This window comes from Phascolarctos cinereus, unplaced genomic scaffold, assembly GCF_003287225.1.
Source record: "Phascolarctos cinereus isolate Bilbo 61053 unplaced genomic scaffold, phaCin_HiC Scaffold_3;HRSCAF=262, whole genome shotgun sequence".
Classification (NCBI taxonomy): Eukaryota; Metazoa; Chordata; class Mammalia; order Diprotodontia; family Phascolarctidae; genus Phascolarctos; species Phascolarctos cinereus.
In genome coordinates this window covers 42,261,406-42,286,001 of record NW_027555736.1, presented here as the reverse complement: position 1 = coordinate 42,286,001, position 24,596 = coordinate 42,261,406, and the positions used below count along the sequence as shown (strand labels likewise).

Below are 24,596 nucleotides of genomic sequence, written 5' to 3'. Positions count from 1 at the left end.
TATTCCCCCCCATTTATGCTTTCTTTTTCTTTTCTCCTTTTCCCTGCTTACTAGTGTTTTGCTTTTGACCACCACCTCCCTCAGTCCCCTTCCTTTATTATCCCTTTCCCTTTTCTTCCCCTTTATCCTTACTACTTCTTCCCTCCCTTTTATCCCCGCTCCCTTTTCTTTCCCCTTTTCCCTTTTCCTGCCTGTAAGGCAAGTAGATTTCTATACTTAACTGATTGTGTTATTCCCATGACAGCAAGGTTCAAACAATGCTCATCTCCTTCCCCTCTTTCCCTCTACTGTAATAGGTTTTTGTGCCTTTTCCTGTAATGTAATTCATCCTTGTCTGCTTCCTCCTTTCCTTTTCTTGCAGTACATTTTCTTATTTAGATCCAATTAATCCATTTACTTGGATCCATTTAACCCACTTGATTAGATATTTTTTATCATTACATCAAAGTCAACTTATACCCACTCTCTCTATGTATACTCCTTTAACATAGTGCAAAAACAATACAGTTATCAGGAGTTACAAGTTTAATCTTCTCTTGTAGGGATCTAAACAGTTTGCCTTTATTAATAACATGTTGTTGTTTCTTTTTGTCCCATTTACCTTTTCATGTCTCTCTTGAGTCTTGCATTCGAAGATCAAATTTTCTGTTGAGCTCTGGTCTTTTTATCAGGAAGGTTTGGAAGTCCTCTATTTTGTTGAATATCCATCTCCTCCCCTGAAAGACCATGCTCATTTTCACTGGGTAGTTGATCCTTGGTTGTAATCCAAGCTTCTTTGCCTTATGGAATATCATATTTCATGCCCTACAGTCTTTTAATGTAGAGACTGCAAGGACCTATGTAATCCTGTCCTAGCAGCTTCTACACTAAAAGATCATAGGTCTTGAAACATTATATTTCAAAGAGCAAAAAAGCTGGATTGCACACAAGAATAACTTACTCAGCAAAGTCGAGTATAATCTTAAATGAGGGGAAACAATAGATATTTAATGAACTGAAAGACATCAGGTATTTGTAACAAAAAAGCCAGAACCCAGTGGAAAATTCAATATAAAAGATCCAGAAGAAATAGAAGGAATTATCAAAACTATCTAGTACTAAGAAATAGAAATGTAGATCAACAAAACAGAGTAGACATACAATTTATGGCAGAAAATAAATATAGCAACTTCATTCAACAAGTGTAAACTTATTTTGGGAGATAAGTATTCATTATTTGGTAAAAAAAAAAAGTTAGCAAAACTGGAAAGCAGTTTGGCAGAAATTGAATATAGACCAATATGTTACACCATTTACTAAGATAAGATCAAAATGGACACATGCCCTAGACATAAAGAAAGACATTACAGTAAAATTTGAGGAACATGGAATATTTTATCAATCAAACTTATGGATAGGCAAACAATTTATGAACAAAAAAGAGGCAGCAAGTGAAGCATAAAATGGACAATTTTGGTTACATTAATTTCTTTTTGCAAATAGCACTTTTTCCAATTACATGTAAAAACAGTTTTCAACATTAATTTTTATAAGATTTTGAGTTCCATACTTTTCTCCTTTCCTTTCTCCCCTTTCCCCTTCCCAAGATGGCAAGCAACCTGATATAGGTTAGACATGTGCAATCATGTAAAACATAATGCCACATTAACCATTTTGTGAAAGAAGAAACAGAACAAAAGGGAAAAAAAATATGAAAAAAGTAAAAATAGAATCCTTCAATCTGCATTCAGATACCATGAGTTTTTTCTCTGGATGTGGATAGCACTTTTGATTGTAAGTCTTTTGGAATTGTCTTGGATCATTGTATAGCTGAGAAGAGCTGAGTGTATCAGTGTTGGTCTTTACACAATATTGCTGTTACTGTGTACAACATTCTCTTGGTTCTGCTCACTTCACTCAGCATCAGTTCATGTAAGTCTTTCCAGGTTTTTTTCTGAAATCCACCTGCTCATCATTTCTTATAACACAAGAGTGTTCTATTACATGCATAAACCATAACTTGTTCAGCCATTCCCTCATTGATGGGCTTCCTCTCAATTTCCAATTCTTTGCCACCAAAAAAAAAAAAAGAGCCGCTATAAATTTTTTGTATATGTAGGTCCATTTCCCTTTTTAATCATCTCTTTGAGATACAGACCTAGTAGTGATATTTCTGGATCAAAGGGTGTGCACAGTTTGGTTGCCTTTTGGGCATTGTTCAAAATTAGTCTCCAGAATAGTTGGATCATTTCACAACTCCACTAACAATGCATTAGTATCACAATGTTCCCAAATCTTCTCCAACATTTATCATTTTTCTTTTCTGTCACATTAGTAATCTGATAAATGCAAGGTAGTACCTCAGGGTTGTTTTAATTTGCATTTCTGTTTCATACAACAATAGATAACTTTTATTTCTTCATCTGAAAACCACCTATTCATATCTTTCGACAATTTATCAATTGGGAAATGACTTGAAAATTGAAAATTGTTCATTAAAATTAAATTAAAGTTTAAAGCTGTTTCCCAGCTTTCTGCTTTCCTTCTAATCTTGGTTGCATTCATTTTGTTTATGCAAAACCTTTTTTAATTTAATATAACCAAAATTATTCATTTTGTATTTTTATTGTTCTCTGTCTCTTGTCTGCTCATAAATTCTTCCCTTCTCCATAGATCTGACAGGTAAATTATTCTTTGTTCTCCTAATTTGCTTATGGTATCATGGACCCATTTTGACCTTATCTTGGTATACAGTGTGAGAGGTTGTTCTATACCCACATCCTGCCATGCTATTTTCCAGCTTTCCCAGCAGTTCTTGTCAAATAGTGAGTACTTATCCCAGAAGCTGGAGTCTTTGGGTTTATCAAACAGTAGATTACTATAGTTATTTACTACTATGCCTTGTGTACCTTATCTATTTCACTGATCTACAACTATTTCTTAGCCAGTACCAAATTGTTTTGATGATTGACATTTCATATAATATAATTTTAGATATGGTACAGCTAGGCCATCTTCCTTTGCATATTTTTCATTAATTTCCTTGATATTCTAGACCTTTTATTCTTTCAGATGAATTTTGTTATTATTTTTCTAGTTCTATAAACTAATTTTTGGTACTTTGATTGGTATGATACTGAATAAGTAAATTAATTTAGGTAGAATTGTCATTTCTATTATATTAGCTCAGCCTATCCATGAGCAATTAATATTTTTCCAATTGCTTAGATCTGACTTTGTGTGGAAGTGCTTTGTAATTGTGTTCATATAGTTCCTGGGTTTGTCGTGGCAGGTAGACTCCCAAATATTTTATATGGTCTACAGTAACTTTAAATGGAATTTCTCTTTCTATCTCTTGCTGCTGAGCTTTGTTGGTTATCAACAGAAATTCTTATAATTTATTTGGATGTATTTTATATCCTGCAAATTTGCTGGTCGTTAATTATTTCAAGTAGTTGTTTAGTTGATTGTCTTTAATTCTCTTAAGTATATCATCATATCATCTGCAAAGAGTGATAGTTTTGTTTCCTTGTTGCTTGTTCTAATTCCTTTAATTTCTTTTTCTTGTCTTATTGCTAAAGTTAACATTTGTAGCGTAATACTGAATAATACTGGTAGTAATGGGCATCTTTGTTCCACCTCTCATCTTATTTGGAATGCTTCCAGCTTACCTCCATTACATATAATACTTGCTGCTGGTTTTAGATAAATACTGATTAAGGAAAATCTCCATTCATTCCTATGGTCTCTAGTATTTTTAATAGGAATTGGTGCTGTATTTTGTCAAAAACTTTTTTTTATATCTATTGAGATAAGCATATGATTTCTGTTAGTTTTGTTATTGATATGGTCAATAATGCTGATAGTTTTCCTAGTATTGAACCAGCTCTGCATTCCTGGTATAAATTCTACCTGGTCATAGTGTATTTTGATTACATTAAATTAACAAGTTTTTGTACAAATAAAACAAATGTAGCCAAGATCAGAAGGAAAGCAGAAAATTGGGGGGAAATTTTTACAGGCAGATTCTCAGATAAAGGTCTTAAATCTCAAATATATAAAGAACTTTGTCAAATCTATAAGAATATGAGTCATTTCCCAATTGATAAACAATCAAAGGATATGAACAGGCAGTTTTTCAATGAAGAAACCAAAATAATTTATAAACATATAAAAATGCTCTCCATTATTATTCATTAGAGAAATGCAAATTAAAGCAACCTTGAGATATCATTTCATATCTATCAGATTGGCTAAAATGATTGTAAAGAAACTTGCAAATGTTGGAAAGGATGTGCAAAAATTGGGACACTAATTCACTGTTAGTACAACTGTGAACTGATCCAACCATTTTGGAGAGCAATGTGGAATTGAGCTCAAAGAGTTATTAAACTGCCTATACCCTTTGACCCAGCAATACCACTACTAGGTCTACTTCCAAAGATGATTGGGGGAAAAAGAATGTTCCAAAATATTTATCACAGCTCTCTTTATAGTAGCAAATAACTAGAAACTGAGGGGATACCTGTCAATTTGGAACTGGCCAAATAAGTTGTGGTATATTATTGTGATGGAATACTACTGGGCTAAAAGAAATGATGAGTCATTGATTGCAGAAAAACATGGATAGACTTTCACAAAATAATGAAAAGCAAAATGAGAAGAACCAAGAAGGTGCTGTATACAGTAACAGCAATATTTTTTTAAGGACAACTTTGAGTGAATTAATCATTTTGACTGTTTTAAATACCCAAATTAATTGCAAAGGACCTATGAAGGAAGATACCATCTGTATCCAGAGAAAGAACCGATTAATAGAAGTATGTATAGAATAGTTTTACATACATGTACACACACATACACACACAAGTACATGCATACATACATATTTGTGTCTAATGGTAGCCATCTCTAGGGAGGGCAGGAAGAAAAAAAGGACAAAAAAGAAAGTTACATGATAACTTTATTATATGGAATAGCAAGTTGTACATAATAGATTTGCAGTTTCATGTACAACCAACTTTTTTTTCAATTCTATTATGTTACGGAAATGCTTGTTTTAAGTTCAAAATAAAATAAATAAAATTTAAAATAAAAAAAAACTGTTGCAGAGTTGGTATTATCTTAGATCTCCCAACGCTTTATCTAATGTTGTTGATCCCTTTGCATGGACCTACCTGTGCTACATGGTTCACATTCATGGTCTTCTGATCCATTGTGGTGGACTAGAAAATATAGTTGATTAAGGAAGGAGTAATAGTGACTCTAGTCTGAGCTCTTCAATCTAGAAACTTTGTGACTTCAGGAAAATTGTTTCCTGTATCTTGATCTTGGTTCCTTTTCCTTTAAAATGAAGTGGCTGCACTAAACGAAATTAAACTCAATTCTATCCTCTTTTCAAACACATACTAGAACTACTTTCCTCTGGACACCTTAAAGTAAGAATGAGGGAAGAATATTTCCCATAAGTTTCCTTTGCATTACAGATTGGGTCTGGACTTGTTCTTTTATTGTATATGTAACTCCCAGATGAGGAAATTCCTTTTATCAATACAGGTCAGCACCTTCATTGCAACATAAAGACTTTCCATCTTAGGACATGAAAAGATTAATTGACTTATCCAAGGACACACAGACAATATGTCTCAGAGCAAGACTTGACTCCAGGTCTTCCTGGCTTTAAGGTGTATAATCTATTTTTTTGTTGTTGTTTTTATTCTCACTTTTTTCAGTAACAAAAGTCATAGCAGATTTTAATTTTGTGCATTTCTAAAACGTATATGTTGCCCACTTTGCAAAATGTGGAGCTATGAGACAAGTATGCAGTGTGGAGTTCAGGAATATTAACAGGATTTTGCTGAGCCAGTTTCTAACATGGGAATGATGAAACAGCAGGCCAGAGACAAAGTGCCAGTAATCAGGGAGCCATTTCATTGGTTTCATTATAAGGAACAGATTTGCAAATTGGAAATTCTCCTGATCAGAACTATGCTTTGCTGAAGTAAAGACAGAGATTTTATACATAAATCAGAAGTGGGAAGGATGGGGGAATGGTGGATTACAAACAATCATTTCCCAGGCTTGAGCTGTTTCCCACGACAAACCCACAGATGGAAGACAATACAGCAATTCTGGAGTCCAGTCTTTGGGGTCACGCTTGGTGGGTCACAGGACCAGAGTTCTGTGATAGGAACAGGTTCTACAATCTTTGATTTGCTTCACTTACGGTACATAGACACAAGGATGCCAGTGATTGTGAGCATTATCAAAGGTTTGATTAATCATTTCAAGCTGCATTGTGAGCTTCTGACTCACAAAGAGGCAATTCTGAAAAATCTAATCTATCAGTGTATTTGTTACACATATCGTATCGTTTATTGTAAAAAACGATGATTCCCTTCACAGGGACAAGAGGAAGAAAAAACAAAATTGAAAGAATCATCTAAAATATATAAATAGCCTCTTTGAAAGGAAGATAGTGGTGAGGTTTTCATCAGGCAGCTTCTGTATACCCTCCAACCTCAAAATAGGGAAGTAAAAAACACAAATATATGCAGTCCATGTGCTCTGTCCCAACTCCCTGGGCGTGCATCACCGAGTCCTTGAGAAATAGGTAGCAGGATAATAGGAAACTGACTGGCACCAGCATCATACAAACCAGCAATATCCTCTCATACCAGGACCAACATCAGCAGGGTTTCTTCCTCCTTCCTTTTTTATTAATGACATCATAAAGAAATTACTCAAATGCAATTGAGAGAGGGAAACTGTTGGTCAGTCAATAAACATTTATTAAGTACCCATTATGTGTCAGGCACTGTGCTAAGTGCTGGGGATCCGAAGAAAGGTAAAGGAATCTGCTCTCAAGGAGCTACAACAGAATGAGGGAGAAAATAAGCAAACAGGTGTGCACGAATTATAGACAGCATAGATGGGAAAGAATCAACAGAGGAAAATTACTGGAATTAAGGGGAATCTGGAAAAGCTTCCTATAGAAGGTGCTGCTTCCTTGTGCCCTCTCTATGTCTATGGGGAGTGTGTCTTCGCTTTCTGCAGGATTATTTTTCCCTTCCCCTCAAAAGACTGTCCTATAACAATGTTTACTTACGTTGAGCTAGCCATCCACTAAAACCAAAAGTCTCTTTCACATGAGTAGTCTAATCATCTATTTTCTGAACTCAACTTTGTATTTTATAATGACTCCTGTTAAATGTCACAGTATTAATAAATTTATAATGATCTGATCTATTACCCTTCTCAAAAATATCAGCATTTTGGGGCAGCTAGGTGGTGCAGTGGATACAGCACTTGCCCTGGAGTCAGAGGACCTGAGTTCAAATTGGGCCTCAGACACTTGATACTTATTAACTGTGTGACCCTGGGGAAGTCACTTAACCCCATTGCCTAGCCAAAAAACAAACAAACAAACAAAATAAACAAAGAATATCAGCATTTTAAGTAGGAAGGAAGAGAAGAAAGAAAGAAGGAGGCATGGAGGGAGGAAATAAGCATTTGTTAAATTCCTCCTATGTGTCAGGTACTATGCTAAGCACTTTATAAATATTATTTCATTTGATTTTCACAACAACCCTAGGAGGTAAGTTCTATTATTATTATCCCTATTTTATAGTTAAGAAAGTTGAGGCAAATAGAGGTTAAGTGACCTCCCTAGGGAAGAATCTTTTATGCTATATACTACTTTGAAATTTTTCCATGCACTTTCCTAAACTTCATGAAGACAGCACGGCTTGGAGGAAAGATCTGTCTGGACATAGGGACAGAAGACTTGTGTCCCATTCTTGACATTTATTTACTATCTTCATGGTCTTGGACAAGTTATTTAATCATTCAGAACCTCTAACTCTTCATCTGAAAAATAGAAAAACTAATATGTATTCCATAGCATTGTTGAAAGGATAAAATAATGTTTGTAAAAACCAATTTTAAGTATTCAATCCTAAAAGAAATGAGAAATTATTTTTCAATCAATGTCCACTACTTTGTGAAAAAGTCAAGGCAAACTTCAAATGAGGAAACTGAAGTCCAGAAAAAGTAAATGATTTAGGGCCAGCTAGGTGGTGCAGTGGATACAGAACCGGTCCTGAAGTCAGGAGGACCTGAGTTCAAATCTGGCTTCAGACCAAACACTTGACATGTACTAGCTATGTGACCCTGGGCAAGTCACTTAACCCCAATTGCCTAGCAAAAAAAAAAAAAGTAAATGATTTGTCCAAGAGCATAAAGCTAGTTAGTGGCAGACATTTTTTTTAAGTCCACATGGCAGTTAATTCATGGAATGATTTTTTTTTTGAACTAACAAACAAGAATGCAAAAGTCTGCACAGGGATAGAACTATACAGAAAGTTGGAGGAGGGTAAAAACGCAATTCAATTACACCAATATCTGAAAATGGTGTTTTCTACTATACCTTGACCCCTCTAATGGGATTTAACAAATAATTGTAAAGACTTTTACAAATGAAGCATTCAAGTGCACCTCTGAACTGCATATTATTCTTAGGAAAGATTTAAAAGTTTTATTTCACTGTTACAAGAGTAGTAGAGAAGAAAGTACCAAAGGAAGCTCTAGAAAAATTATGTCTCCAGACATCTGGAGGTGGGAGAAAATTTCACATTCTGTAAGCGTCCAGAAGACCAACAATATGTTTGAAAGTTGAGAAATGTGTCTTGGATTAGAAGACATTGTAACATCAGTAATGCTCAATCATTAATACAAAGCCAGGATGATTGGAAGGCCATTTGGAGGTCTCCTCATTCACAGCTTTAGCATCTGGAGGGCTCAACATCTCTTGAAGAAAGAGAACACTTTCTTGAGTCCCACTTTGACTTCTTTGTTCCTCAAGGTATAAATGAGAGGGTTGAGGGTAGGAGCCACTGAAGTGTATATCACAGACACGACCTTATCTTTATCCAATGAGTAGCTGGAAGATGGTCGTATATAGGTGTAAATTACAGTGCTGTAATACATGCTGACCACAATGAGGTGGGAGGAGCAGGTAGAGAAGGCTCTCTTTTTGCCCTCAGTGGTGCGGATTTTCAGGATGCTGGAGATAATGCAGGCATAGGAGAGCATCGTGATCATGAAATTCCCCACCGCTAGGAATACATCTGCTGTGAAGGCCATGGTTTCATTCAGGTAGGTAGGGCTGCAGGATAGCTTCAGTAAAGGGGGGATCTCACAGAAAAAGTGGTTGACTACATTGGAGTGGCAGAAAGATAATCGAAACACAAGGCTGCTGTTAATGCTGGTGTTGAGAATGCTGATTGACCAAACACCAGCAGCTAACAGGATACAGACCCTCTTGCTCATCATGGTGCTATAGTGGAGAGGATGGCAGATGGCCACATACCGATCATAAGCCATGGCTGTGAAAAGCAGCAGCTCAGCTCCTAAGGACCAAGTAAAGAAATACAGTTGGGTCATGCAACCTCCATAGGATATGGTGTTTCTACCCACCATGTTTTCAAGCAGCTTTGGTAGAATTGTGGAGGTGCACAGGATATCAACCACAGCTAAGTTGACTAGAAAGAAATACATAGGTGTGTGCAATGTGGGATTAAAACTGACTGTAACAAAGATGATCATGTTCCCTGAGAGGGTCACTGTGTAGAGGGAGAGGAAAAAGACAAAGAACAAAGGCTGAAGGTGAGGAGCTTCTGAGAATCCTTTCACAAAGAACTCAGTGACCAGTGTCTGGTTCATCCATGCCATTGGGTGGGAGACTATGGGTGGTTTGGACTATGTCCTAGAGATTCCACTCACTTGTCAGCTTAATTATAGCCTAGTAAAAGAAGAAAAAAATGAGTTGAATATTAGTAGTGAATTATGCTTTACAAGTTTCTCATCAATGAGAACAAAATTTGACCTTGGTTAGTATCAGATGTTTTCTGCCCTAAATCCCCTTCTACAAGTCACTAATTGTGGGATCATCTGTATCATGTCCCTCCAAAACTTAATTTTCTCACCTGTTAAATGAGAATTCCGCACTGTCATGAGAACCAAATTAGATAAGGAATAAAAAACATGTTGCAAATTATAAAGTGTCATATACATATAATTTATAATTAATAATTTCATCATTATTTTAGATATAGAACTTAATTATTTTGTGTTGAATCACATAATACAGGGGAATTCAGTCAAGAATAAATTTTGGGATTCATATAATTAAAGACTGAGATAAACAGCCCAGGAAGACATCTGGTTCCTTTTGATTAGGTATTTTTATCCATAGAGCTGGAAATGAATTTAGAGGTCACTCAGTTCAACCCTTTATCTTACAGATGAAGACACTGAGACCAAGTGAAGTTCAATAGCTTGCCCAAGGTTTCAGAAGAGAGCTGGGAGCTCAAACTCAAGTCCTTAGACTCTATCCCCAGTGTCTTTTTCCATCATAGCACGCTGTCTTTCTCCAATAAACAGTGATACTGATCTTCATGAAAGAGATTGACTCTCAACATACTGGGGGATTTGAATTGTTCTTTTCACCAGTAAGCCTTAAATCTTCAGAACCCAAAATATGCACCCTTTTTTTTTAACCACACCTATGATTTAATTGGTTCAAGGAGCTCCCGATGAGGAAGCTCCTCAGCAGATACAAGATGGCATTTGCTTTGTAACCTGGTGCCCTAAGAGGTTAAGGGATTTATCCAAAGGCACTAAGACAGTATGTGTCTGAGATGGGGACTTTTTGCTAATCACATGATTGTTGCTATTGTTACTGCTTGTCCTCTGTTCTCAAAGAGGACCAATGACATCAGGAAGGGGATGTCTTGACTTGCAAGTGAATTGGATTTAAGTGAGGTAGGGCTGTGCAAAGTCATCAGCCTCACTCTCTTCTCCAGAGCCATCTGGGTCCAGTGGCAAGACATAGATCAGAATAAATGGATATGGCTGAGAGCACAGTGGGAGACCTTGGCCTTTTTAAGCTAAGGTCTTTCCCAGGTTTCACTTTGTCTGAGGCAACACCCAATCAGTGATTAAGGCTAGGTAAGAAATGAAGCCAAAAAGGGCCTCTTTTACTTACTTAAAAAATATCAATCTGAGAAGGGAAGACCCTCAGGGTTTCTGGCCAGAACAGAAACAATTGTTATTTATACTCACTCCTAGCCATCAAAACCCAAATGACCAATAAGGCTTGGGCTGGGATCTATTGTTGGCCAATAAGTAAGGAAGAGACTGATTTGGGTTTAAGAGGTGGTCAAGTCACTCCATTTGAATCCCAATGGGCTTTATCAAAGCTTGTTGTTTGTTTTGTTTTGTTTTTTCCAGAGCTATATTTCAAGAAATCATAAATAAAACTGGGCGGGGGAGTTAATTGTCCCAGTTTTTTTTTTTTTTTGGTCCCAGCCCTAGCTTCATTTACTCATTGTTTGGGTTTTGATGGTTCAGAGTGAGTGTAAATAGCAGTTGTTTCTGTTCTAGCCAGAAACTCTGAGGGTCTTCCCCTCCCAGATTGATTTTTTTTTTTTAGTAATTAAAAGAGGTCCTTTTGGCCTCATTTCTTACCTAGCTGTAATTACTGATTCGGTGTTGCCTCAGACAATCTGAAACCTGGGAAAGACCACAGCTTAAAAAGTCCAAGGTCTTCCACTGTGCTCTTGGCCATCTCCATTCATCTTGATCTATATCTTGCCACTGGAGCCAGTTGGCTCTGGAGGAGAGAGTGAGGCTGATGACTTTGCACAGCCCTACCTCACTTAAATCCAATTCACTTGCAAGTTGAGACACCACCTTCCTGATATCATTGGTCCTCTTTGAGAACAAAGGACAAACAGCAATCTGTTAGTGGTAGTACCTGCCCCACTGGGGACCCCACTGGACTAGCCAGTTCCAGTTGGGCAATGCTGTTCCTTCTTTCCTCTTTCCTTCCTTCCTTCTTTCCCTCCCTCCCTCCCTCCTTCATTCCTTCCCTCCCTCTCAGTCCCTCAATCTCTCCCTCTATGCATATAGGGAATCATACCCTCACCTGTGGGTGCTCTGCCCAAAGGAATATAAATTTTGATCACTGAAACCTCACAAGATATCTTGGGGTTTACAGGCTGGATTCTTTCTCTCTTCCCTACTTATTTACTCTATAATTTAATCACATGATAATGAGTCTCTGAAAGCATTCATGGTAGAGCTCATTACTTCTTAAAGGTGGTCTGAAGACACCTTGGATTTCCCAAGATCCTTTCAGTGAGTCTTCAAAATCAAAACTATTTTCATAATAATATTAAGATATTATTTATCTATTAAAATATTTCTTCCTTTTCAGACTACAAATTTGTGTGAGAAAAAATTTTCTTCACATAGTAATAGCTAGGTTCCATAGTAGATAGAGTGTTAGTCCTGAAGTCAGGAAGACCCATCTTCCTGAGTTCAAATCTGGCCTCAGACACTACCTCTGTGACCCTGACCAAGTCACTTAAGCTCATTTACCTCAGTTTCCTCATCTGTAAAATAACCTGGAGAAGGAAATGGCAAACCACTCTAGTATCTTTGCCGTGAAAATCCCAAATGAGGTCACAAAGAGTCAAATACAACTGAAAACAACTGAACATAAAAACATTTATATAGCATTTTAACATTTTCAGAATGCTTTACAATTATTATCTCATTTAATCCTCACAACAAAGTGCTATCATTATCCCCATTTTACCTATGGAGAAACTGAGACAGAGAGAAATTAAGTGACTGTTCTGACCATTTTGGAGAGCACTCTGGAATTATGCCCAAAGAGTAATTAAATCACCTATCCCCTTTGACTCAGCAATGCCACTACTAGGTCTGTTTCCAAAAATGATTAGGGAAAAAGGAAAAGAACCTATATGTTCTAAAATATTTATAGCAGCTCTCTTTGTGGTGGCAAAGAATTGAAAATTGTGGGAATGCCCACCATTTGGGAAATGGCTGAGCAAATTATAATACATGATTGTGAAGGAGTACTACTGTACTAGAAGAAATGTTGACCTCAATGAGTTGAGAAAAACATGGATAGATTTGCATGAAATAATAATCAACAAAATGAGCAGAACTAAGACAATGTAGTATGTAGTAATGACAATGTTATTTTAAGAACAACCTTGAGTGACCAAGTCATTTCGACTATTATAAATACCCAGATTAACTACAAGGGGCATATGAAGGAAGATGCCTTCTGTATCCAGAGAAAGAACTGATAAATAGAAGTATGTATAGAATTGTTTTACATACATACATATATAATATGATATTATATAATATATATTATACGCAATATATAATATTGTAATTATATTATATGTTATATAGTATATTAGAACTAATGTTATACATTATTTATAATGTGTTATCATATATTAATTAATATAATTATACTATGTATCATATGTAATATGATATATAATACACATATATACGTATCGGTATCTAATGGTGGCTATCTCTAGGGACAGTGGGGGGAAAAAAGGGGGGAAAGAAAGCTACATGATAACTTTATTATATATTTTAAAAGGAATGGCAAGTTGTACATAACAGATTTTCAGTTTTATGTACAATCATCTTTTTATTTTATTATGTTGGAAATATATTTCTGTTTTATTTTCATGGAAATGCTTGTTTTATTTCTTAAGTTCATAATAAAATAAATTAAATATTGAGAAATTAAGTGACTTGTCAAGGATCACACAGTTAATATTTAAGGCTGGATTTGAACTCAGATTTTTCTGACTCCAGGTCCAGCAATCTACCTACTGCATTTACCTGTCTCCATTTACTTCAGCCAGAGCAACTTATCACAAGAGATTGAATTCAGAAGCAGATACTCAAAACTAGCTATTTTCTATTGAACCAGACGTTAAAGAGAATTATAAAAATACAAAAAGTAATGCCACTATTCTCATTACTTTTAAAAATATATATAATTATTTTTCATTAAAATATGTTATTTATGTTAACATAAATGGGTATATTAAGTAATGAAATTTTTTAATTCCTCTATTTTAATATCTAATATGGCAAATACCAATAGATATAATTGACATAAATAAAACCTCTTCAGAGTCTTCAATCTCTAACAGTGCAAAATGTTCTAGAGATGAAAAAATTTGAGAACTGTTAGTACAGTTTATGAAGTATTGAATAATAAAGACCTGTGTTCAATCTTGCCTTTGACACTTAGTACGTACACGAACTCAGGTAAACTATAACCTCTTTAAGCTTCAGGCAATTCTTTTAGCTTTACCTATGAGGTTAAATAAGTGTTTTGGTCTGCATTAGATGTACCACCAACAAAATCACAAAGCCTTGACCAGTTGATGGGGCTCTGCTTCCCCAACAGGCCATGAAACTGTTTCTTCCAATACTTTCTTTGCTACCAGATTTAATGACATCTGGCAAGGGCATACCTAGGAGAAGAGAGAAGAACCCAAAAGGTTTTGTTAAGGATATGGCTCCTATTGACCTTGGATCACGAAGGCATCATCATTATTCACACCCTTCATTGCTCTCTAGTGTCCACACAAGACCTCCCAGATACACATGCAATAGACACGAACACAAAGACTCTGGGGAAATGACCAAGGAATTACAGCTCTCTGAAGCTCAATTGTTCCATCACAAAGTAGTTTCTGCTGTCTCTGTATAATTCCTCCTTCCCAAGACAAATAACTGCTCAAAGGGCCACTGTAACAAACACCAGGGTGCAAAGTACACCCGAACAAACACCAGCCCAGCTGCACCAGCTCTCCCTGCTTTTATGTGCAAGCAACCTCGGAATAAGAGACAATAAAGGTCCTCATTAAGGCAATGCAGGGAAGTTATTGCCTTCTGTACTCCACACTGCACTGAACTGTCCTACAATTCTTGCTGTTGTAAGACCTTGAGGGGAAAATCTGAGTAAAAGAAATGGTAAGGAAATAAAATTAAATTCATTAGAAGAGAAATGGTTTCCCATATACAGGCTGTTCCAAAAGTCTTACTACAATTTCAAGCTATTAAAGCTTAAAAAGGGTTTTTAACGTATTTTTTTATTCTTTTCTTAGCCTATTAAAGCTAAAATTACACTAAGACTTTTGAGACACCCTATCTATATATGCAATGTTTTTTAAAGAATTTTCATCTCTGTGTTTTTAGCATCTGGTGCTCCACATTATGAAATGAACAGAGTAGTGAAAAAAAGAAAAGTATAGTAGTTGCCCAAATCCACACTAAGTCTCCCTTTGGGTTCCTCCAAGTAAAAAAAAAAAATCCCCCCAAAAATCATGCCAGAAGTGATGAAAGCTTAAAATTATGTGTTCATTGTCAAAGAATTATTTAGGTTACATTATAATTCATCATGGAGTTTTTAAAAATTGTTCATTTTTGACCATTTAAGTTTCTTAGTTATGGTTCACTCATTTTTTTTTCTAATTGGAGTTTTAGAATTAGCAGTAATAAAATAATAAAAATCAATATTTCCACTATCTACCTCAGAGGGTAGATAAGAGAAAAGTACACTGAAAATCATGAAAGTTTGCATATATGTGTGCCACTATGCTTTTCCTCCTTATAGTTAATTATACTAGCAATATCTTGACTCAAATTAAACTCTGTTACACAGAGTCAATAAATGATCATTTAGCAATTTCTTCACTGAAGAGTTTGGGATTCAGGATAGGCACAACATTCATCTGCCCCAGGAATTGCTATTTTTGGCCCTTGGTTATTGGACATTTTTAGCAATGGCTTCGGAAAAGGTACTGATGGCACGCTTAATACATTTGCCTATGATGGCAAAGCTGGCAGAAATAGTTAACCCAGTGAATGACAGTCAACATTCATAAAATCTTGACAGGATACAACTGGGCTGAATTGAGAAGAATAAAACATTGGCTTACAACTGGGCTCAAAAAAATCAGCTTCGTAAGTGCAAGATAGGGAGCTATGGCTAGACATCAGCTCATCTGACAAAGACTTGTAGGTTGCTGGGACCACATTCTCAAGGCAGATCCATAGTATGGAGAACCAATAAAGCTAAGGTGGCATTGACAAACATAGTGCCTAGGGCTAAAGTGGAAATAGGATTGCTGCACTCTGCCCTGGTTTGATCAGAGGAGGTCAACTAAGCTGGTGAAGGATATTGAGTTAATGGTGAACAGCAGTCAGTTAGTTGATCAGCAAGCATTTATTAAACACTGCTCTCTACCAGGTGTTACACTAAGTGGTGAAGAAGCAAAGAAATGGACAAATATAGTTTGGTCCTCCTGGAGTTCACATGCTGATAATATGCTAACAACTGTATACATATGGGGATGTATGCCTTATAAATGAAAGGTAATATAGCAAGAAAAGCATCAGCATTTGGAAGGAGGGACAGGGATGGGCTTCTTGCAAATGGTAGGATTTGAAATGAGTGTATGACTAATATGGAAATGTTTTGCATGATTACACATGTATAACCTGTATCTGATTGCTTACCATCTCAGGAGGGAGGAGGGGAGGAGGGCTAGAATTTGGAACTCAAACAAAAAACCCAAATGTTAAAAAGTTGTAACTATATATACATATATATGCAGAGAGATAAACATATATATACACATAGATATGTATATATATGTATATGTGTGTATATATGTATATGTATATATGGAGAGAGAGAAAGAGAGAGAGAGAGAGAAATGAGTGTCATGAAGAGGAGGCAAAGGTCAGGAAGGAGACCATTTCAGGCATGAGGGTGAAAAGGATTAAAGGAACTGAGTTTGTTTAGTCTGCAGAAATGAAGACCTGAGGAGTGGGAAGGGGGCAGAGTGGGGAGTATATCTACCTTTGAAGGGCTGCCTGTGGAAGAGGGATTAGATATGTTTTACTTAAACACGTAGGACCGAACGAGAGCAATGAGCAGAAATTGCAAAGAGATAAAATGTATGCCCAATTGACAGGAAGTCTTTTTAATCATAAAGTGGAATGCTATTCCTTTAAGGAGGGCCTCCCTTCCCAGGATATCTTTAAGCAAATCTAGATAATCATTGGTGGGTATGATGCAGCAAGGATCACTGTTCAGTTGTGGGTCAGACTAATTGACCTCTGAGGTTCTAACTCTAGTTCTGCATTTGTAAGACCATTTGTAACTGATAGCAAGACAGTTGCTCCTTCCTTGGCTGCACTCTCAATCCTTCTTATGGAGAGCAATAGTAAGAGCAAGCTAGTCCACATTCCTCATGGAATTCTTCATAAGATGGGACCAGATAAGCCATTGATTCCCCACGCTTTTCATGATTGTTAAAGCACACAAAAATTTTCCCCACTTGCTCTTTTTCTCAGGCTGTTTTATATCTCTAGGAACATAAGATTCAGGGCTGAAATGGACCCTCAACCTCATAAACCCCTTATTACACAGTGGAAGAAATTGGGGCCCAAAGAAGTTAAGGAACTTGCCCAAAGTCATATAAGTAGCATAAAACAGAGCAGAAATTTGAACGTGGGTTCTCTGACTCTGAATCCAGTACTCTGGCCATGACACTGCTCTTCTTCATCTGGACCAGCGGATGTTCCTCCTTCGTTGCTTGTTTCTTAGAAATGAAAAAAAAATCAAGCTTAAGGAATGTGATTTTCCAATTTCAGACCAAAATGCAAGTGTCCATCATTGCTGTCCAATAGGACTTCATTTATTTTTTAAACACAAGTGTCGTATAGAATAAACGTTTTTTTTAAAATGAAGAACAAACATCATACAGCTGGTAGAGAGAAAAAAACTTTTCTTACTCAGTCTCTGGCTCTTATTTAAATAAAGTGCTTCCTCCACTCCTAATAAATGCACTGCCTGTCCATTAACTGAAAGTATTAAGTGGGCATTTGAGCCATGGGGAAAGTAAAATTAGTTGGAAGGATAAGAAGTTGAACACTTGGGATATCACTTCAAAATAAATGTTACATTGGGCCCTGAAGGATCAATTAAGGCAGAGTTTGACTGCCCTAATTACATAGAGCCAACTGCATTTCCCAAAATCCATTTCTGCATCCAAGATTATTCATAAAAAGTGACCAGCAATTTAGTTGGATTTAATAACACAGGTACCATATCCAGGCATCAATCAAGGAAGAACTGAAGGAAAACTGTTTGCATTTGATAAAGTTTCTGGCCTGGTATCCAAGGCTATACAAAGTAGTAGTGGACAAGTGTCTGGCTATATCCCCAGGTATAGCATAGTGCAGCTAGGTGTACATTGGGCGGGGTGCTGGGCCTGCAGTCAGAAAGACAAGAGTTTCAATACTGCCTCAAATCCTCATAGCTATGTGACCCTGTCTGTGCAAGTCACATCACTTCTTTCTGCCTCAATTTTCTCATCTATAAAATGGGCATAATAATAGCACTTACCTTTTGAAGTTGTAGTGAGAATAAAATGAGATATTTGTAAAGCTCCTTGTAAAATATGAAGTCATACATTTGTGTGTATGCATACACACACACATATGGCAGCTATTAAGTATTATAGGCCTTTCAACCACAGTGACTGAAATGAAAGGTCATCAATAATATAATCAGCCTGAGTGATTCTTTTACTGAAATGTCAGATTCAGTGAAGTCAAAGGACTGGCTGACTAATTAACACAGAATGGTTGATATGGCTGTGCATAGACAAAGAAAGTCCCTGAATGCTAATCAGTAAAACTATTAATGTTGTTACAGGAACAATATAAATACCTTAAAATCTTCTTGTTCTGCATAAAAAGTGAATTCTAGAATAATACCTTTATGGCTTAAGCTGATGTACAACAAGCGGCATATTAAAGCACTTGTTGGGTATTGGTTTAGATGATTTCTAACTTCCCTTCCTGCTCTATGGAAGCAATACTGTCTGTGAAATCAAATGATCTGGGTTCAAATTCAAGCTCTGTCACTACCTATGGGACCTAAGGCAGATAACTTAACCTCTTTGGATTTCAGCTTCCTTATCTGTAAAAGAAGGAATTTGGATTAGATAACCTCTAAGGTCCCTTCCAGATCTAAATCCTATGTATTAAATACTATTGGTACAAGTAATTAAATCATCAGTATTCAATGGTTGATCAAAATTACTTCAGTCCCATGAAGGGAGGCATGTTATATTCTGATCATTTGTTTGCTGCTTACTTATTTTCTTCTTTGCAAATAACTCAAGCATTCTTTATTGTCCAAACAAACCATCTTGGACTGAACCAGCCTGATATTTTTATATATTTTATTTTTAATTTATGAAACAAGCATTTCCATAACAGTAGAATTAAAAAAAAAAAGATTGCTCATGAAACTGCAAATCTATTATGTACAACTTGCTGTTTCTTTTAAATATATAATTGTTATCATGTAATTTTTTTTCTCCCCTCCCTCCACCCTAGAGATGGCTACCATTAGACACAAGTATATATGTATGAATGTGTGTGTATATGTGTGTATGTAATATATATATAATATATATATATAAACAGTAATTCTGTATATACTTCAATTTGTCAATTTTTTCTCTGGGTGCAGATAGGGAATTCCTTTATAAGTCCTTTGTAGTTTATTTGGATATTTATAATATTCAAAATGGCTTAGTTGTTCAAAGTTGTTCTTAAAACAATATTGCTGTTACCGTATAAAATGTTCTCTTGGTTCTGCTCATTTTGCTCTTCATTTTTTCATGCAAGTCTTTCCATATTTTTCTAAGATCATCAAGCTCATCATTTCTTATAGCATATTTGTATTCCATCGCAATTATATACTACAACTTATTCAGCCATTCACCAAATAATGGGTACCCTTCCAATTTCCAGTTCTTTATCACCACAAATAGAACTGTTATAAACATTTTAGAACATATAGGTTCTTTTCCTTTTTCCCTGATCATCTTTTGAAATAGACCTAGTAGTGGTATTGCTGGGTCAAAGGGGAGAGGCAGTTTAATAACTCTTATGGCATAATCCCAGATTGCTCTCCAAAATATTTGGATCAGTTCAAATTCCACCAACAGTGAATTCGTGTCTCAATTTTTCCACATCCCCTCCAACATTTTTCACTTTCCCCTTCAATCATTTTAACCAATCTGACAGGTATAAAATGAAATCTCAAGATTGTTTTAGTTTATATTTCTCTAAAGAGTAGTGATTCAGAGTGTTTTTTTTTAATATGAATACAAATTGTTATAATTTTTCCATTGGAAAACTGCCTGTTCATATATTTGACCATTTATTAATTGGGCAATGACAAATTCTTATAGATTTGACAAAGTTCTTTACATATTTGAGATATGAGACATTTATCTGAGAAACTGTCTATTAAAAAATTTCCCCAATTTTCTCATTTCCTTGTGGTCTTGGCTACATTTGTTTTATTTGTACAAAAACTTTGTAATTTAAAGTAATTGAAATTATCTACTTTACACTTCACTGTGCTCTCTGTCTCTTTTTATTCATAAATTGCCTATCCATAAATCCGATAAGTAATATGTTCCATGTTCTAATTTTCTTGTAATATCTCTCTTTATATTTAGGTCATGTATCCATTTTGACCTTACCTTGGTAAAGGGTGTAAGATATTGGTCTGTGCCCAATTTCTGCCATACTGCTTTCCAGTTTTCTCAACAATTTTTGCCAAATGATGAATCCTTTTCCCAAAAACTTAGGTCTTTATACTTGTCAAATACAAGGTTACTATATTTTTTTTTCTACTATACATTGTATGTCTACTCTGTTCCGTTGATCTACCTTTCTATTTCTTAATACCAGATAGTTCTGATAATTACTGTTTTATAATATAGTTTAAGATTTGGTACTGTTTAACCACCTTCCTTTAGTTTTTTTTTTTATTGGTTCCTTTGATATAGTTAACTTTTTGTTCCTTCAAATGTATTTTGTTATTCTTTTTTTCTGATTCAGTAAAATAAATTTTGGCAATTTAATTGGGATGGCATTGAATATATAAATTAGGTAAAATTGTCATTTTTATTATATTGTCATTTATTATTTTGGCCCTGTCTACTCATGAACAATTATTATTTATTTAATTATTTAAATCTGATTTTATTTGTATAGAAAGAGGTTTTTTTTTTATAATTTTGTTTACATAGTTCCTGGGTTTGTTTTGGCAGGTATATTCCCAGGTATTTTATACTGTCTGGAGATATTTTAAATGGAGTATCTCTTACTATCTCTTCTTTCAGTGTTTTGTTTGTGATATATAGGAGTGCTGATGATTTCCATGGATTTACTTTATATCCTGCTACTTTGCTAAAATTATTAACCAGCCTGTTTTTAATGGAACTGAAGTGGCATTATATTGTATGTATCATATTTGCTTTAAAATACGTGACTTTCTCAGCTTCCATTCTTTTTTTCAAAGAGGATTTCAAGGCCTGGCTCTGTCATTTACTAATCAAATGACCTTCAGAAATTCAGTTAATCCCTTTACATTTTATTCAGCTTTTCATAATGAGAATAGATACAGTAATATCTTTCCTATGAATCTCACAGGGTTTTTATAGGCATCAAATAAGATAACAGAGGAAAATGGCTATATGAGTGTCAGATATTAATTTTATTATTTCTGATTCTTGCCTACCAAATCTTTGCAAAAAGCTTTCTCTTAAATAGCATGTATTACCATATTCTCTGTTGCCTGTGTGATTCTGAGGCTTCTGTACTTTCATATATACCCCATTCTCTACTACGTCATCACTAACTAGCTAGCATCACTCCCTAGTTTAAGGCTCTCGTTCTCTCTCATTTGGACTATTGAAATAGCCTTCCAATGAATGTCCTTTCTCTCAAGCCTGTAGTCCAATCCATCCTCAACTCAAATGCCAAAGTTATTTTTTCTTAAAGACTAGGTCTGATCGTATAACCCCTCTACTCAACAAATTCCAGGGACTCGCTAATACCACCACAGATATGAGAAAGACATACGACCCAAACCTTTTCCTCAGAGAGGAAAAAAAAAAGGCAATGCCAAAAACATGTAGGACAAATACCATGTTGGATAGAAATTAAAAGGGTGAAAGAAAAAGAAGAGAAAGAATATTGGTGGTAAAGGGCACCGATGGAGGAGAATGTTTCAATCATTTCCTCATTTTGGAATATTGTCAGTGCTACTATCTTCATTAGTTGGTTCTTGGGGAGGATTGAGACATTGGAACATTTACTATTTAGGGCAGGATAACCATTTTGTCTACTATTGAAACATACTTTAAACTTCAATGCAACCTGTGCATTCTTTCTCAGATAAAGCCCAACTGCCTTGTTTACAATCCTGTGCTGAACAAGAGTTCCTCTGAATCATGTAAGAGGTATAACATGGTCAAATGGCAATGAGAAAATCAAACACTGGTGACAGAATTTGTTCTCCAAGGTTTCTCAGAGACACTTCTATTCCAGATTTTCCTATTTAGCTCCTTACTTTTTCTTTATCTTACAGCTGTCATAGGAAACAAGCTCGTTTTCATGGCAATCAGTCTGGACTCAGATCTCAATACACCCACATATTTTTTCCTTACCAACTTGGCCATTTTAGTTGTTGGCTGCATGTTGGCTGCTCTACCTAATTTACTGAAGAACCTTGCTGTCCAGAGGGAAGCCACCTCCTCTGATGGTGACATGAGCCAGCTGGTTTTCTTCTCTTGATATTTGGATACTGAGCTCCTGCTCTTTACACCCATGGATTAACAGATGTGTGGCCATCTACCATCCCCTACCTTATAGTACTATATTTGAGTAGGATGGCTTGTACACTCTTAGTGAGTAGTGTGTTGGCCACTGCTACAATCAGTTCATCAGTACACACTGGCCTCATGGTGCAATTAACCTTTTGTGGTCCCAGTGAAATTAAACTCTACCTGTGTTAAACCCCGTCCTATGTTAAATCCCCTATGTGAAATCTCCTATGTGAAATTTCCTATGTGAAATCCTGCAGCTCCACATACCTGAATATTATAATAGTCGTTGCAGATATGTACTTTGGGGTGATCAGTTTTGTGCTCACTATGGTGTCTTATGCCTTCATCATCTCCAGCATCCTAAAGATCTGTACCACAGAGGAGACAAAGAAAGCATTCTCCACCCGTTCCTCCCACCTCAAGATCGTCAGTATGCATTATACCACAATCATATACATATAGGTTTTTCTGGATTCTGGCATCTGAATGGATAATGGTTAAGTGGTAGCTTTCTTGTTCACCACAGCTGGCCCCAATTTAAGCCCTCTTTTCCACAGTCTGAGAAACAATTATTTTTAAAAACAGTCCACAAGAAATATTTTTATTCATTTGTTAAATAATTAGAATTTAGTCAATATAACTTGCTTGGAATGTTATATCTGTAGTACTATTTTGAGATCTGGATGTAAGAAATAATATAAGTTCTAAAATGTGTTTGGTTAGATTTAGAGAATGTTTTTTCCCTCTGTAATTGTTCAGGATGCCCCACTTGGGCACTTGCATTCGCACACACACATATTCAAATCGTACAGTAGTGCATATAAGTGGGGAATGTTAGAGCAACAGACCACAAAGATGGAAATTACACCTAAGGATATGATGAGTTTCCCATGTCTGGATGACCAGCTTTCATGGGTATCATGAAAGTGCATCTCATTTCATATTAGATTTTATAGCCTTAGAGTTCTCTTCCAATTGTGAGATGTTATGATTTTATGAGAACGAGAGAGTGAAAAGAAAAAAAAATAGATAATCTATCTTCTGCCACCTTCTCTTCTCCACTCTCCCCACCCCATGATCTCATCCAAACCATTTCTATAGTTTTTACTTTTCAAAGATGTTTATCAGAGATAAATAAAAATTCCCAATCTCTGCCCTACACATCAGTTTTCAGTACCTCTCATCTCTAGTTCATCTCCTTCCTCACTGCCATTCTCCCCCACCAAGCTGCCAAAGTAATCTTTCTAAGGCATGTCATCTCCCTATTTAAAAATTGTCTGTGGCCCCTGTTGCTTCTAGGATTAAATATAAACTCATACATCTTTTGAATTTGGATACATACTACCTTTCCAGATTTATTTCATATTACTCTGCTTCACATACTCCATGTTCTAGCTAGAGTCTCCTACTACCTATAACCCAAATTGTCATTTCATCTCAATTCTCTCTGCCTTATTTCCATGCCTAGAATGCATTCCCTCCACATTGCTATTTCTTATGTTCCTTTCTTCCCTAAAGACAGAGGTCATTCACCTGAAGTCTGAGTTTAAAAAAAAACTTTCAATATAATTTCCTTGGTAATCCTATGCCTTTTATTTTATGTATTTTATGTATTATTCTGAGGAGTCCACAGGGTGCATCAGATATGCAAAGGAGTCCATACCACAAAAAAAGGTTAAGAATCCATGTTTTAATCTCATTTCAGTTAAAACTGTTAGTGGTTCCATGTTTCTTTTAGGGTAAAGCATCAACTGCTCACCCTAGCCTTTACTTCCCTGGGTAATTATTCTCCACCCTACCTTTCTTATGTTAGGTTGTTCACCTTCATGCATTTTTTAATTTATGTAGCCCTTTCTTAGCAACTAAACTAGAAGATATCTGTTGTACAACACCAACAGTAGTTGACTGTAGTAAAGATTTCTTATATTTTAATAGAGATAATTTATAAATATATTTCTCATTATTAAAAAGCATCCACCCTTTTTA

General features: G+C 35.8%; 1 protein-coding gene and 1 pseudogene across 1 annotated transcript; one reads left to right on the top strand and one right to left on the bottom strand.

Annotated features, from left to right (window-relative positions):
- Positions 1–8,778: 8,778 nt before the first annotated feature.
- Positions 8,779–9,711, bottom strand: LOC110213963 (olfactory receptor 13G1-like). The gene has a single exon (XM_020994544.1). It carries the CDS (start codon positions 9,709–9,711, stop codon positions 8,779–8,781), a length of 933 nt encoding a protein of 310 aa, XP_020850203.1.
- Positions 9,712–9,724: 13 nt separating this feature from the next.
- Positions 9,725–23,189, top strand: LOC110213964 (olfactory receptor 13A1-like; annotated as a pseudogene).
- Positions 23,190–24,596: the final 1,407 nt, after the last annotated feature.